Source organism: Eurytemora carolleeae, unplaced genomic scaffold (assembly GCF_000591075.1).
Source record: "Eurytemora carolleeae unplaced genomic scaffold, Eaff_2.0 scaffold135, whole genome shotgun sequence".
In the NCBI taxonomy this organism is placed as follows: domain Eukaryota; kingdom Metazoa; phylum Arthropoda; class Copepoda; order Calanoida; family Temoridae; genus Eurytemora; species Eurytemora carolleeae.
Genome location: NW_019396194.1, coordinates 333,143 through 349,449, shown reverse-complemented (window position 1 = coordinate 349,449; position 16,307 = coordinate 333,143). Strand labels below are relative to the sequence as shown.

The window sequence follows — 16,307 nt, the reverse complement described above, 5'->3', positions numbered from 1 at the left end:
TTGGGCACTAGGATCATATGACCGTACGTATACAATGTACTGGCAAATGGCCTTAGAAAGCATCACACAAGAAAGTTAAACTTCTCTTTAAAATAAGAAATACTTACAAGGAAGGATGCTTTTGGATTGCGGAAATATAGTGCAATCTGAAAATATTCAAACAAAATGGTAAAAATTGGTAGGTAGCAAAGAGTTATAATGTAAAGATAGTTATTTCCAAGGTACTAATGCAAGGAAAGTTAATTGCGGTCGCGTATACTCTGCGTACATATTGAAACCAGTTCTCGCTGGGTGGAATTTGAAGACAAAATAGATGCATCAGTGTTCCATGTCCATGTCAGGCTGTGACATCCGTCTTGTGTTTACTTTTCCGCCCAACGACAGTATACTGCAGTACACAAAATGTGAACTCTTCTGAAATAACTTTCCTCGCATTATTACCTTGGTTATTTCAGAGTTGTACGATTTTTTTTTACTGCAGTGTACTGTCTCTGGCCTGTAAAGTAAACACAAGACGGATGTCTTAGCCTGACCATGGATCCAACTTTCACATAAAAAAATCAATAAAATATTCTGGTCAAAGGAAATTATAATGTGAATTATCAAAATTATCAAAATTAAATGCTTATACTCTCCTCGGATACTAGAGGAACACTATTCTTGTTTTCAAACACAGCCCACAGTGCGAAGCTGACCTGTGTATTTTTAATTGAAAAGTAGTCATTTTTTACGACCACCCATTTATAGAGGGGTCATTCCAATTCACAACAAAACCCTTTGTATGATAAAAAATCTACGTTTGAATTTTGGGGTAAATCGTATAAAAAACGGTCGTCTTTCCTTGTGTCTGGAATTGTTGTCGTCGTATTTTGTGGTTATCTTATATAGAGCATCACATATTATATCAGAGCTGAGAACTTTAGAATGGGATATCCTTAATCCCGATCGGTTAATAAATCTGGAGATTAATAACAAGAGAGCAAGCATTATTTAATCTCTAGATTAAGAGAAAGAGTGGATCAAGCATTAATCCCAATATCCACCATTCAAAAGTTCCCAGCTCAGATTATCTCCAAGCTTTAACACCAAAAATACGCACATAATGCACAATAAACCTAGTATTTTCTGCATGCAAATTTTATATACAATTTTTTTAAATGATTAGTTCTTTTCAAGATTTTCTGATTAGTCCCGGAAAATGTTAAAGCTATAAAACGATCCAATATGATGAGGGACACCCGGTTTATGAAATATTGATTTTAATAGAAACGATTTTATCTGAAAATGTAGTTTAGAAATAAATTATTCACACGTAGCAGATCCTTTACGAAATTTCGTAAGTAAAAGCGCAAAAAAGACAATAATCATTCCACAGGTTTGTAGTAACCCCTGTATCTCCAATGGCCCTTATATGAATGTAAAGCTGACGTAAACTGAATAAAACATGGCTCTCCCTGACTTTAAATACTCAGCCATGGAGATTAACCCTGAATCTCAGTCAATTGTGAAATTGGACAAAACTCTTAGAAATCCTAGAAATCAAACTTGAACTTCCGCTGCAATTCTTGGTTCCAGTCTCCTGGGGTCGGTAAAGGGACTGTTGACTAAATTACAAGTGACATTCCTGATTCACAAGTGTACCCTTTACACATTTATCTCAGTAACAATGAGGAAGAAATTGTCGTTTTAATAAAAAGTACAATTCTGTAAATTTTCCTTCCTTGACTCTCTTACATAACAAATTTCATAAAGAAAAAGAAAACCTCTCAAATCTTCAAAATAAACTAAATTTCCTTACTGTGATTAATGTTATAAACAGTATCTACTAAATACGAATCATGGTTAGAATAAAAGGTTTAAATGAAAGAAATGTATTTTGGTAAAAATGGTACTGCTTAAATCTGCAGAAATCGGACCAAACATATTTCACCACTTTATTGAAATGCCAGGTCTAGGAGAATTATGTGGTAATTGTTTTAAGAATTACGAATGTTCAAGTAAGTTGACGAATGAATGTCACAAATAAATTCAGATATCAAAGACGACTTTCCAGTCGTCTTGCTACACCCTGGGACACCCTGTATAATTACGCTTTTTCTTGTGCCTTTTATTTACAACCCCACTCCCCCTCTCAGTTTCGATAAAAAGAAGGCAAATTCATAATAATATTTTATTTAGTATAGTATATAATTCGTTTTTTAAAATAAAAAAAAACCGGGTTAATATTTTTTTTTAAGTTAAAGGGACTGTTTGCGTAATTTAAAGTGACCTCCAAGTAAATATGGCCGATTCAATACGGTACCCTTGAAAAAATGTTTACGATATTCTCATTTTACAATTTTAATATTATTTACTTTTGATAATTCATATATGTTTAGAAACCACAATTCAAAATAATAAGTTTTCCAAATTACAAACTTGGATATCCAATTCATATTTGATCAGAATTTTTTTAAGGGACCGTTGTGGACCGGGCATTGTCAGTCTTACGTACATGGAGGGTCGCTTAAAATTACGCTTACAGTCCCTTTAAGTTTCAGATTTTTTTGATAATTTTGTTCTCCGCGGGGCGGCTGCGTGAGCCTGCGTATGGTCTACACGCCTTTCTTTTCTCTTTCTTTTCCTCTCTCTCGTCCTCCCCTCTCTATCTTTTTATTCTCTTCTCTTTCAAATATTGAGAGAAAGAGNCTCTATCTCTCTCTCTCTCTCTCTCTCTCTGTCTCCAGCTGTAAGAGTCCTCCTAGTGTACTTCTCCTGAGCAGCCTCTGTATCACAGGCTTGAGTCTCCCGATATATTTAAACAGAAACCATCACCAGCTGCTAGACTCTCACACTAGACTTGAATATAATCGCAATCCAGTTACAGATTATGATATAAGGTTGACCCAGTGAATATAGAGTGGTGTAGGCCAGCTATTAGTGTCGTGGTGGACTCATTACCCAGTAGATCTAGGTTATATTCATAGGTTTATGTAAGTTATATTCACTTCCTAGTTTCTTTCTCTAGTAAACTCTCTCTTTCGCTCTCTCTCTATCTCTCTCTCTTTTAAGTGCATGAAAAGTAATGAGATCTTTAAAAATGATTTATAGATTATATGGTTGATATTTTCTTATAGGACTTAGAGACCTTTAAGATGTGATGCTTTTTCAATCCTGGCGGATTAAATATACCTTCTAATTTCTCTTCAATCCTGGCGGATTAAATATACCTTCTAATTTTTTTTTCTCTTGAAATACTGTTCTTAACAATCCCCCACACTTTTGCAACTTTAGGAGGTATAAACTTATAAATAGAAGAAAAAGAATAGGAAAAGGAAGAAAGTTCTGATTATTTTTAGATTACCAAAGAAACAACGCAAAGAAATATCATACTCAACATAACAATTCCAGATCCGGATCCTCAATTAGAAAACAGATTCAGGATAATTTGTTTAAATTGTTTAACATACTATTTTCAGACAAAAATAAAGTTTTGCGGTTCAAACGTTTGGAGTTTTTTCCAGGTAAAAACTTTTTTCGTATCATTTTTATTTGTTTTGGTAAACACGGAATACATTTCTTAAGCTTAAATTATTATTTTTCAGCATATTATTGCTGTTNTTTAACGAAATTCACTTATGCTTCTTATGAAAATATTTTGCTTAACTTTAATGATTTCACAACAACGAAAATATTTTAAGCTCCGTCGGAGGAGGACAATGGAATTTGCGGGCTGAAAATTTGGTTTGGCTGTCTCCGACAGGAGATTCCAGTAGAAGACGACATTTTATAGAGGTTTTGAAATTAATGGTTAACAATTTGTTATATCATCATTTTATAACTATTTTATTTTTTCTAAATAATGTTGATTGACTTACATGCCGAATACTGCATATAAGGCATTTTGATGAAAATACATTAAATACAGTAAGAGTAAGAAGACCTATGAAACTGTGGAATAGGAAGACGATTCAAGTTATTATTTTTAAATATTCCCAAAATCATGAAATACATCAACTGTGCAATGTTTGCAGACCCATTTCACTAAATAATTTGATTTTTAAGGTACTTGCGGAACTTTCCGTTTAATAACGCAAAAATTAATAAACTGTCGTCTTTCTATTTTCCAGGTTTATGGGTTTTATTGTCGGTATCAACGAATATCAATTAATGAATCATATTTTAGTTTTACTCCTAATCTTCACAAAAATCCGATACGTTTTCTCATTCTAACATAGATCTGTCAGTTTGTTGTTATTACATTGGCATTAACACTTTAACTAAGGAGTTATTACATTGTACAGCATTAACACTTTAACTAAGGAGTTATTACATTGTACAGCATTAACACTTTAACTGAGAATGCAGGCTCGTAGCTAGAAATTTAGATTTAAAATATGTACTCGTACTTTTACATTACAAGCTATTTGAGAGATATTTTTATAAAGTTTTTCCGTTTCTCAAAATGGTGGATTGATTTAAAACCTAACATTTTCACGTACAAATAAAAATTGCCAAATCATTCAATGTTGATAATTTTTTAAATTGGAATAAAGATGACATTTTTACAAATTAAGATCAAAATGTGTCCCTCTTTTCCCCCCTTTTCTATTCTTTTTTCCCTTTCCGTTTTCTTCTTTTCAATTTTTCTTGTCTTCTTTTTTGTCTCGGATAATGTGCCCCCCCCCCCCTTCTGGGAGAATGGGGGGCAATTACCCCTGCGCCATTCTTGCTACAGGCCTGAAACAATGTAAGACTAAACGAAAAAACGATTGGTGAAGTTCTGTTGTTTGATAAAGTATGTTATTGTAAACTAGCTTGGGAACCCAGCGTTGCCCAGGGTAGTCATAGTTAGTTCCGTTTACCCGCTTTGTCGTAAATTACGGTTTTAGCTATTTAGCTATTTATAGACACACTCAACTAAGAATCTTTAAACCAAGCTAAGAACATTCCCGTGGTTCTCCCAAGTTCCCATTCAACATTTAATGCGAATCGGTCCAGGGGTTCCTGAGTTATGATCGGTCAAAAAAACAGACAGGCAGACAAACAGAAATTACAACTTTATATATATAGATATTTAGCATAGATTGATTAAAGCAGATGCCTTGAACTAAAAATAAACCAATAAAGCCAAGCTACAAAGAAATTGTCTAATTTTCTAAATTTTATTTTGTTTTGTTTCAAGTTGAGGTATGTGGGTAGATGTAACAACATGGAGTGCTGTCTGACATTGCAATGGCCACTGGTAAGCGAGCTTATTTAAATTTTAATTTTTTATGCTGTTTTATAAAATTAAATCTAATAAATATAACCGGAAATATTAAGATGGTACACTGAACTCTTCCTGAACGGTATCCCGAATCACTATTTGTAAAAAACCTCAAACTTTTTTTACAGAAATCCTCCGACAATTTTTTACAGAAATCCTCCGACAATTTTTTACAGAAATCCTCCGACAATTTTTTACAGAAATCCTCCGACAATAGTTTCTTGTCGCTAAAAAAATGTTAAGTCGTGTTTTGCAGAGATAACCAAATATGAAGGTCGTCTTTAGTCATCTTATTTAATTTACGAAAATAAAGCAAAAATTTGTAAGTAGTAAGACTTAAAAATAGGTGTATTCCTACCAGAAACTGTAGTACACTTTTGTGCATTCACAGTCATCGGAATTATAATCTTTATTTTTGAAAATTGAAGTTTAAACCTTTTCAATTTTGTACCTTTTAGTTTTATAACATGGTAATTATCATTATTACTTTGTATAGCGTTTTTTATCAGAATAAAAAATCCATATTCATATTCATAAAAATATTCATGATTTGTGTTAAAAGCTTCAGAGGTGTAGTTGGGGGGGTGGCTATGGGGGAAAAGCCCCCCCCCCCGGACCAAAGGAATCTATTCATAAAAATATTCATGATTAAAAGCTTGTTCTTAATTTTTTTCCGAACTTAAAAAATGAAAAAGGCGAGGAAATCCTGGAAATAATTATAGTTGAATGTTTAGATCAAGAGATTTGCATGGGAGGAGAGCACGGGCACTCCTTTGTGAAGAAGACTTTTACCAGGAAAACAATTTAAAACTTGTTTAGTAATCTCAGGGTATACTGGTTTAAGGGTCCCCTGGTTTAAGGGTCCAAGTGAATCCTGGTCTAAGGGTCCAAGGGTCTCCTTGTCTATTGGGTCCCTTGTTCTAAAGGTCCAAGGGTCCCCTCGTATAAGGGTCTTAAGGTCTAAGGACCCAAAGGGTCTACTAGTTTAAGGGTCCAAGGGTCTCCTGGTCTAAGGATCTAAGGATATCCTGGTCTATGGGTCCAAGGGTCCAAGGGTTTTCTGGTTTAGAGGTTGAATGGTCACCTGGTCTAAGGGTCCAAGGGTCTCCTGAATTAAAGGTCCAAGGGTCTTTTGGTCCGGAGGTCCAAGGGTATCTTGGTTTAAGGGTCCAAGGGTCTCCTTCCCCCTGGTCTAAAGGTCCAGTGCTTACCTGTTCTAGGGCCCTTGTGCTAAGGTCCAATAGTTTCCTAGTATTAGGGTCCAAGGGTTTCCTGGAATAAATGGTTCATGGTCTAAGAGTCCTACGGTCTCCTGGTCTAAGGGTCCAAGGATTTCCTGGTCTATGGGTCCAAGGGTCTCCTGGTTTAAGGGTCCAAGGGTCTCCTGGTCTAAGAGTCCTAGGGTCTCCTGGTCTAAGGGTCCAAGGGTCTCCTGGTTTAGAGGTCCAAGGGTCTCCTGGTCGAAGGGTCCAAGGGTCTCCTGATATAAGGGTCCAAAGGACTCCTGGTTTACGGTTCTCCTGGTCTAAGGGTCTCCGGGTCCAAGGGTCCAAGGGTCTCCTGGTTTATAGGTCCAAGGCTCTCCTGGTATACCTTTCTGAATTTTTCATTCTAATCTACGGAATGAATGAGAAATTTTCGGTTAAACACATATTTGGGTAACGTATTAAGATATAAAATAACAGGTTTTATTTTACAAATTATTATAATAATTTCAGATTATTGCAGCCTGTATAAAAAAAAGTTTCTCCTCTCTTTCGTTTTGAATTCATTTCCGTGATGGCGATTTTTTAATTTTGTAATCTTTAAACATTTTACAGGGTTAGATGATTATCTGGATCTATCAACGTAATTTAAAGCGTTACATGACACAGGATTTTAGCAAGGGGGGCAGAGCCCCCCTTACGTAGAAAATATTGTAATTTTGGTATGAAAACTAGTTTTAGCTTGACCCTAATGTTACAGTGAAAATTCGATTTCCCCTTAATTTGATGTTTTGTATGGTTCACAGAAAAATTTTCATAGTTTTTATGTCAAGTACTACAATGTTGAATGACGCTAAATGTTGATAATTTTGATATTATTTATTTTCTTCTTTTGTTGCACAAATTACTTTTATAGAGAGTTGCGCATTTTTTTGGTAGAAAAACTCTTATATACTTTGTTCAGATAAAGGATTAAAGCATGGTATTATGAATTGCGGACATGAAGGTCGAAGGGATATTTATAATACGTTTCAAAAGATAATGATGTTGTAAACATAAATCATGAATGGGGGTTGGCTATTCGACACTTTGTGACATCAAATTTTGTTTAGGATGCGTTTGGTCCTAATAGTTGAGATAGGTGACCTCCAAAATTTGCCTCTGGAGGTCGAAAAATAAAATCAATGAAAATAAGTAATGTGAGGTATCAAATCAAAGGTTTTTTTTGGTGTTCCGATTCCACTCTAAAACCTGTTTTGGAACTATTTAAATCTGAGAGTCTTTAATGTTTTTGATCTTCAATAAGTTTGATCTCAGAAGGTCAAAATTACACCATGAACAATTATCATGTTAGGTATTGGTTTCATCCCGCTCTAAGTTCATTCTGAGGAGCCTTTTTGACTTCAAATTAAAATAAAGAAATGTAGATTGCCATGTAATTTTAGACTGCATGCAAAATGTCAGCGTTCTATCTCAATTATTAGGACCAATTGCAGTCTGTACAAAATCTGTTGTCACAAAGTGTGGAGTTGCCCGCCCCCCCTCTTAAATATCTATTTACCCTGAATTCTGGCACTGTTTATCTAGTTTTTTTTAATGCAGCTTGTTTCTCAGGAAACATGGTTTTTGATTTAATTTGTTTTGAACAGGCCGACAAACTGTCATCAGTGTACAGAGTATGTTTGGGGGCTGGTTAGCCAGGGGTTCTTCTGTGAAGGTAATATTTAGAAGGAGAGGCGCAACTGAAGGGTCAGGGGTGTGGGGGGGGGGGTGATGTACAATATTCTAGGAATAATTTGAGAGTTGATTTTTTGGGGGGGAAAATCCTAAAGTTTTAATTTTCTCAGATAAAACCATGTCATTTTTAAATTTTTCCCTATTTTTGACATGAAAATTGCGCTTTTCCAATCTCAGTGCCCTTGGGGAAGCAATGTGAAGTTTTAGGACGGACAACACCCCCACCCAACACACCATCATTCAAATTTTCTAATCTCTATGTCTTTGCTACCTGATGGTGTAAACCTTTGATATTTCAAACTTAGATTATTTGATCTAACAGAATTCAGTGTTTGAAATATCTCTGGTCTTAGACGTTGGGTTGCAAAGATATATGGATTGAAAAATCAGTTTGTGTCAAAGACTCATTTCCTTTGACAGCTGAATACTTAACCCCATGATTATGGCAAATTTTTTACATTTAGATTAATATAATCATTTTAGTTGCCTATCTAGTATCAGCCTTTATGGCCTTTTATATGAGCAAATTTATAATTTCAACTTGACTTTTTTTAATTTTTTAAACATCTTTAACCTCTCTTTTCCCCCCACCTAAACAAGTTTTTTACGTCCAACAATGTCTGGAACGGCAAAGTTTAACATTTAAAAAAAATTAGATTCATTTACTCCTCTCAATATCTTTTTTTTCAGTATGTAATTTCTTGGTTCATGAGAAGTGCATTAAAACGATCGGAACTCCGTGTGTCGGGCTAGCAGCAAGCCTAGTAAAGGTAACATTTGTTTCCTTTGATTCCACCCAACAGAGGGACATAAAGTTACTTTACGAATAACGTCCCTTGGGAAAATTGAGTAAAATAAACACCCGCACTAAAAGTTGCTGTGAAAAAATTTGCAGTTTTCATACAAAAAGACGATTAAATTTTGTACACTTACTTTTCGGGAATTTAAAAATTGTACTCGACCTGCTGCGCTCTGGATGTTTTGTAGGCAAAATTGGTCTTGGGAACCCTTGGTAATGTAAAAATCACTGTAAAGTAAAAGTAAAGTAAAGTAAAAATCACTGTAAAGTAGTTGTAAACAATCAAAAAAATCTCTCCTCCTCAAAATATTTTCCCCAGTACATTATTAAGAAAGTTCAGTTTTCTTTGCTGAATTAGGTAAAATAAACTAATTTTTGGTTAAAATGTATAAAAAAAAACTATATAATTATTGTCAATTTTTCTTTCCCCATCGTTTTTGAAAATAAGGGAAAAATGGAAGGTTAGTTATTCAAAATAAATATTAAATACCCCCTATGCTTTTGAGTTTTTCTTTGTTATAAAAAGTTGAAAATGGTAAATTGGATTACCAATTGATTTGGATACTTATTCATTTATTCACTTATAAACGTTAACCTCTTATTCACTGATACATACATTCACCTATTCACTCGTTCACCCATTAACTCATTGACTCTCTCATTTACTCACTGACTTACTCACTATNATACTCATTCATTTATTCACTTATAAACGTTAACCTCTTATTCACTGATACATACATTCACCTATTCACTCGTTCACCCATTAACTCATTGACTCTCTCATTTACTCACTGACTTACTCACTATCTCACTAGTTTTGTAATTAATTAATTATCTATTTGCTACTTTTTTAATAGAAAGTTATCCCCTTCCCTTTCACCTTCTGTTCCTCCTATATTCCCAAGAACCCACCCCCCTCCCCTTCCGCCCACCTCTATGATTTTCCACTTAAGAAATTATCCCACGACTCTTTTTTCAGCAAATTAAACTCCCACCATTTCCGATCATTTTCTCGTTCTAACTATTCCTTTTTCTTCAATTTTGAAAACATATATGATTTGATTTGAACACCCCCCACCCTCCCTGCAAGGAGGTACTCCTAAGATATTTTTTAGAGACGCACAAGAAAGTGACTGAGATATATTCCTTTTCAAAAAAATGCAATCTATAGTGATAATCTCCTAAAAAATGTTATATGGCCTTGTATAAATGTAATTGCCTCCTAATATAAAAAAAATAATTCATTATTCTACTACTTGATCTTACCTTAATTCTAGAGTTTATGACTTATTTAATTGATTAGTAGATTTGCTTTTTGCACAATTCAATGATTTTTTACCATATCACTTAACTGATTTTATTTTGAAATTAATGGAATACATAATTGCCTAATTGCTTTACACGAAGGTGTAACTGTGCAATATGAATTTATGTAAAGTAAGCTAGAGGTATTATTGGACGCTACCCTGAAAATCTTGGTCTGAAAAAGTAGGGAATAGAAGCTCATATTTTTGTTTCTTTAAACTTTATATTTGCATTATATCCAGGTTCTCTGCAGAAGTAAGGTTTTAATCTAGGTTTTAAGGGCCTAACGTTATAATTAAATCGGGCATCGCCATCTCTGCAAGGAGGGTCACTTAAAATTACGCTGACAGTCCCTTTAATGGTTATCTTAGTGCATATAGAGGCGGTACTATCTTATCCCTATTAAAGAGTCAAACGGATCGTTTAAATATTTACACCTTGATTGACATATTTTTGTTGTATAGAACCCTGTTGCCCACTTCTGGTCTGAGGAGAAGTCAATCAAGGGTAAGTTCTGTAATGTCTGCAGAAAGAAGATCCATGAAGCACCTGGCCTGCATTGTGAAGGTAAGGAATTTAGAATATAAAAACCTTATTTTGCAGAAAAAGTTGGATGTTGGCCTAATAAGCGAGAAAAATCGCTTTTTTTCAACAAACATCGCTTTTTTGATGGTCATCCTACTTTTTGCTGCTAAATATGCAGTTTAAAATAAATATAAGCGATTTTTGTTGACTATAAGCGATTGTTGTCGTTTATTTTGCAGCCTTCAAATTTTTGCTGCCAAATCAGCGATTTTTATTTACATAAGGATATTTTATTTTTTCAAAGAGCGGGTCGGTTGTAGCGGCACCCCACCCTAAAATTTTGCCCCTTAGAGTTTTCAACAATTTCTATTATTGAAAGGGTTCAATTATGTTCAAAATTTTGTTGACTATAGCCTTTAAGTTTGTACATTGAGCAATTAAATTTTTTATATAGGGTCCCTCAAAACATAACAATAACAATTGATTATTTGAAAGTTGTTTTGATCTTTCAATTTTCTTGGGACAATCAGTGGACAACCTTCTTTCACATTTATGACCTTTGAAACAATAACAAATTTAGATCTTTAAGCTGTTATTTCCAAAATGTGGTCTGCCTTTTTTATGCTGTCAATATTACCGGAAATATTGAGATTTCAATTTTATTGAAAAAACCCAAATGGTTAAAATCTGAAAAAATAAATGATATCTCCAATAATATTGAGAGCACAACAAAGGCAGATCACATTTTGGAAATCTGAAAACTAAATCAAGTAGAATTTTACTTCTCAAATTAGGTTTACGAATAGATGCCGTAAATAGCTTCTAAGGTTTCGTGGGAACCTGCAGAAACTCCTGGATTACACTTTGAATGAAAATTAACTATTGAGTTTATTTGTGACTAAAATGAATGTCGTCTTGTAATAGCCAATAATAAAAATAATTGTATCGAACCATTATACATTTCCTGGAGAAAGGAAGAAATTGATGAGCGTGTTTTTTATATATTAACTTTTTTTTTGCTAACGTCCATTCTCTGGCGAACATTTTTTTTAAATAAAGCTAATCATTTTTATTTGTTTCAGTTTGTGACTATTATATCCACGACTACTGCCAGGTATTGATGGAGGGATTTAAAGTTAAACAGATTAACCCAGAACTTCGGAAATATCGAAAGAATTTATAGAATGTCGTCTTTGAATTTTTTATTGGTTTTACTGATATGCCTAAATTTCAGTTATTGTAAAATATTTAAATAGCCCTGTAGTTTGCGGTAACTGTCTAAATTAAAAGAGCTCAATATAATAATTAAAAAAAACGAAATATATAAGAACTATGCAGCATTCCACTATAACTAGGATTTGAAGACGGCATAACTATAAACTATGTTAGTTAGGACTATTTTTAGGAGAAAGTAAAAAGATTAAAAAAATGAGAAGCGCTTCCTAGACCTAGTTCAATTAAGAAGTATAACTTACTGCATTATTGCTGTTAATCAAAATCATCTTTTCATTTTTTTCCCCTTCTAGATATAAACCATATTTAGAGTCCTTTTTTATTTCGAAAGGTCTACAGTGCCTAATTGTTGTATTTCGGAGTTTGCAAGTGCCTAATTGTTGTATTTCGGAGTTTGTAAGTGCCTAATTGCTGTATTTCGGAGTTTGTAAGTGCCTAATTGCTGTATTTCGGAGTTTTCGGAGCTTGCAAGTGCCTAATTGTTGTATTTCGGAGTTTGCAAGTGCCTAAATGTATTTTGGAATTTGCCAGTGCCTAATTGTTGTATTTTGGAGTTTGCAAGTGCCTAATTGTTGTATTTTGGAGTTTGCCAGTGCCTAATTGTAATACTCCGGAGTTTGCAGTTAAATATTGTTATATTTAAGAATTTGCAGCGCCTAATATTTATATTTAGAAGTTTACTGTTTCAAATCATTAGGAGTTGCAGTGCCTCATTATTATATTTAGGAGTTTCCTCCCTAATAGTTATATTGCAGTTTATTATTGTTATATTTAGGATTTTACAGTGCATTATTATTATATTTAGGAGTTTGCAGTTCAGTTCATTATTGTTATATTTAGGAGTTTGCAGTTCATTATTGTTATATTTAGGAGTTTGCAGTTCATTNTGTAGACTGTAGACTGTAGACTGTAGACTGTAGACTGTAGACTGTAGACTGTAGACTGTAGACTGTAGACTGTAGACTGTAGACTGTAGACTGTAGACTGTAGACTGTAGACTGTAGACTGTAGACTGTAGACTGTAGACTGTAGACTGTAGACTGTAGACTGTAGACTGTAGACTGTAGACTGTAGACTGTAGACTGTAGACTGTAGACTGTAGACTGTAGACTGTAGACTGTAGACTGTAGACTGTAGACTGTAGACTGTAGACTGTAGACTGTAGACTGTAGACTGTAGACTGTAGACTGTAGACTGTAGACTGTAGACTGTAGACTGTAGACTGTAGACTGTAGACTGTTGACTGTTGACTGTTGACTGTTGACTGTTGACTGTTGACTGTAGACTGTAGACTGTAGACTGTAGACTGTAGACTGTAGACTGTAGACTGTAACTTGTAGACTGAGACAAATATTTTTTAATCTCTAAATTCATTTCGAAAATTTCTAAATAATTTCTTGAATTTCAAAACACCTTTCTTGAATCTTTTAACGTGTTTTATAATTACTGCAGAGGTTTGGAACTTGGAAGTCATTAAAACGGAAGTCATTAAAACTGTGAATTTGAACAGGAAGGCTCAAGATACAACAATTTAACGTCTACCTAATATTTCCCAAATGTTTTCTTCAATATTCCACAGTTTTATGGTGTCATGTCATAAATTTTCTTTCTAAAATTCTAAAATTATGAAGGGAAGGGAACCTGCCTCCAAACTCTAAATGTGTAAAGTGCAGAAAAGCATGTTGGTCTCCAGACTGCCTAACAGGTAAATATCTTTTTATGACATGCAAATATCATCATCCCATTACATGGAAATATCATCTTCTTGTGAAATGTAAATATTGTCTTCTTGTGAGTCGCAAATTAAGTTATGTCAATCTTGGAATAAAGAAATTTAAAAGTAAGATAAAGGTATTAAAAAAAATGTTTGATATTTACTTTAAATATCATATCAATTGGACTACTGACCTTCAGAATTGAACTAAAAGTTCATCTGAACTAATAGTGCTTGGGTAAATTTTCATTTGAACTAGTGTTCATTTGATCTAATGTTCATTTGAACTAATTTTTATTTGAACTAATGCTCATTTTAACTAATGTTCATTTGAACAATGTTCATTTGAACTAATGTTCATTTGAATAAATGTTCATTGTTCAGTATAGTCGACTAATGTTAATATTTTTAATAATATCTTTAAATTGACATAGTTTATTTGGACAAACCAAAAATTTTGCGGGTTTTATAAAAAAAAAATTTTAATCAAATTTTGTTAGTAGCAAATTTTTGAAAATTCGATCATCCATTAATTTTCCCTGGGGTCATGTGAGGTCCCGCAAAAAGTTTGGGCACGATCAGTTCAGCCGTTTATTGGATTCAAATGGACAGACAGACAACTACAAGCAAATTATATGTATAGATATATCATCATTTTATGACATGTATATTGGATATATTGTCTTCTTATAACATGCAAATATCATCATCCTATGACATTTATATATCATCCTCTTATGACATTTAAATATAATCCTCCTATGACATGTTATGTATATATATTATCCTCTTATGACATTTAAATATAATCCTCCTATGACATGTTATGTATATATATTATCCTCTTATGACATTTAAATATAATCCTCCTATGACTTGTATATATTATTCTCTTATGACATGCAAATATCATACTTTTATCACATGTAACTATATCAAAATTTGATGCAAATTTGTCAAGAGGTTCCTGAGTTATGATCGGACAAATAAACAAACAAAAAACCCCTGACAATCAAAGATTAATACTTTATAAATATAGATGATCATTTACACAGTACACGCAGGTACAATTTCAAATATACCTGTGTACATTATTTTCTTCTATCCTAGGAATGCGGTGTTGCTGGTGTGGAATGACGGTATGTACTTTAAACTTTTTTTTATTTTTTCCTCTCTCATTAATTATATCATGCTATTTTTTTGCTAATTTTCATTAGTGGTATATATTTTTTTTGCCAAATAATGCCCCACCCTACCCCTCTTCTAAAATATAAATTTTACCCTTATTTTAGACTTAAAGGATATTTAATATGCCTTACCACTTTGTTCTTTCTTTTTGATTATTTTCTTATCAAAGTTTCTTCTTCCAAAATTTTTTTTTTTCAATTTGTCTTTCCCATGTTCTGTTCCTTTATAGGATTATTTTTTATCAAGCCAGCCACCCAATGGAAGTCAATGTCATGGATTTTCTTCAAATTTTGCACACAGCGAGCACATTAAATCCAAAATTTCAGCCTCCTATGACCTCTGGTTGCTAAGTTATGACTTACGGCATCGAGGCAATTTTTGGCCTGACCTTGCATCCTTCAAATGCAATAACTTTTATATCAACAAAGATATCAAGCTAAATTAAAAGCAATTATTTTTCTAGATGCCTAAAGTTCAGGTTTATTTAAAAGAATTTTTCTATTTTAATCATTGAATTTGCTCACAAATCATATTAGATAAGATAAGATAAGATAACGTTTATTGCTAAAATAAATGTATCTGTATTGGAAGGTCATTGATAAGAATTAAAAATAAAATTGGTCCTAATATCGATCCTTGTGGTACACCACAACTCTTGACCTCTATTATTTTATGAGGCCATCGTTCAATTTACCCATTTTAGAGATTCCCCTTGAAAACCATAATTTTTGTTCATTTTCCCCAAATATTCTACCACAGTCATCTTTTTTGTAAGAAAAATTGTCTGTCTTGTTAGACAAGCTCTATTGACAAGGGCAAATTTTCAAAAATGTCCTAAAATTATGGGTTTAAAGCCTTAGCTCCTAATACACCAAGTGTATGCTAGAGATGAAAATTTGCATGATCATTTAATACATCATCAATATCTTGATTAACAAAAAGTTATTGCCAATTAAAGCATGCAAGACCAGGCCAAAAATTGCCTTTAAGCCTGAATTTTAGTAGTCTATAACTTAGTAACAAAAGGTCACAGAAGCCTTACATTTTGGGTTTAAGGGTTTCTCATGATATGCCAGGTGAATGCTAAATTTGAATGAAATCCATGATTTCCAAAAACTGGCTGAGTTCACAAAGAATGAACCTATAAATATATACCCTTAGGTTCACTTCTGGTGTTTTTACCTGGTATCTGAGGAGATGTTGACCTGCGCCTTTATAAATATATACCCCTAAGTTCACTCCTCTTGTTTGAACCTGGTATCTGAGGAGATGTTGATCTAATCATTTATAAATATAAACCCTAGGTTCCCCCCTGTTTGAACCTGGTATCTGAGGAGATGTTGACCTGCG

General features: G+C 33.5%; 1 protein-coding gene across 1 annotated transcript in view; it reads left to right on the top strand.

The window, feature by feature from the left end:
• Positions 1–3,458: 3,458 nt before the first annotated feature.
• LOC111697830 (diacylglycerol kinase theta) overlaps positions 3,459–16,307 on the top strand; it is a 47,743-nt gene continuing 34,894 nt past the window's right edge. Inside the window, exons 1-10 of the mRNA XM_023467957.1 lie at positions 3,459–3,503; positions 5,165–5,224; positions 5,983–6,043; positions 8,103–8,170; positions 8,881–8,960; positions 10,762–10,864; positions 11,905–11,936; positions 12,861–12,874; positions 13,687–13,760; positions 14,880–14,908. Coding sequence (XP_023323725.1) covers positions 5,215–5,224; positions 5,983–6,043; positions 8,103–8,170; positions 8,881–8,960; positions 10,762–10,864; positions 11,905–11,936; positions 12,861–12,874; positions 13,687–13,760; positions 14,880–14,908 — 471 coding nt within the window. The 5' untranslated portion in view covers positions 3,459–3,503; positions 5,165–5,214. The remainder of the gene's footprint in view (positions 3,504–5,164; positions 5,225–5,982; positions 6,044–8,102; positions 8,171–8,880; positions 8,961–10,761; positions 10,865–11,904; positions 11,937–12,860; positions 12,875–13,686; positions 13,761–14,879; positions 14,909–16,307) is intronic.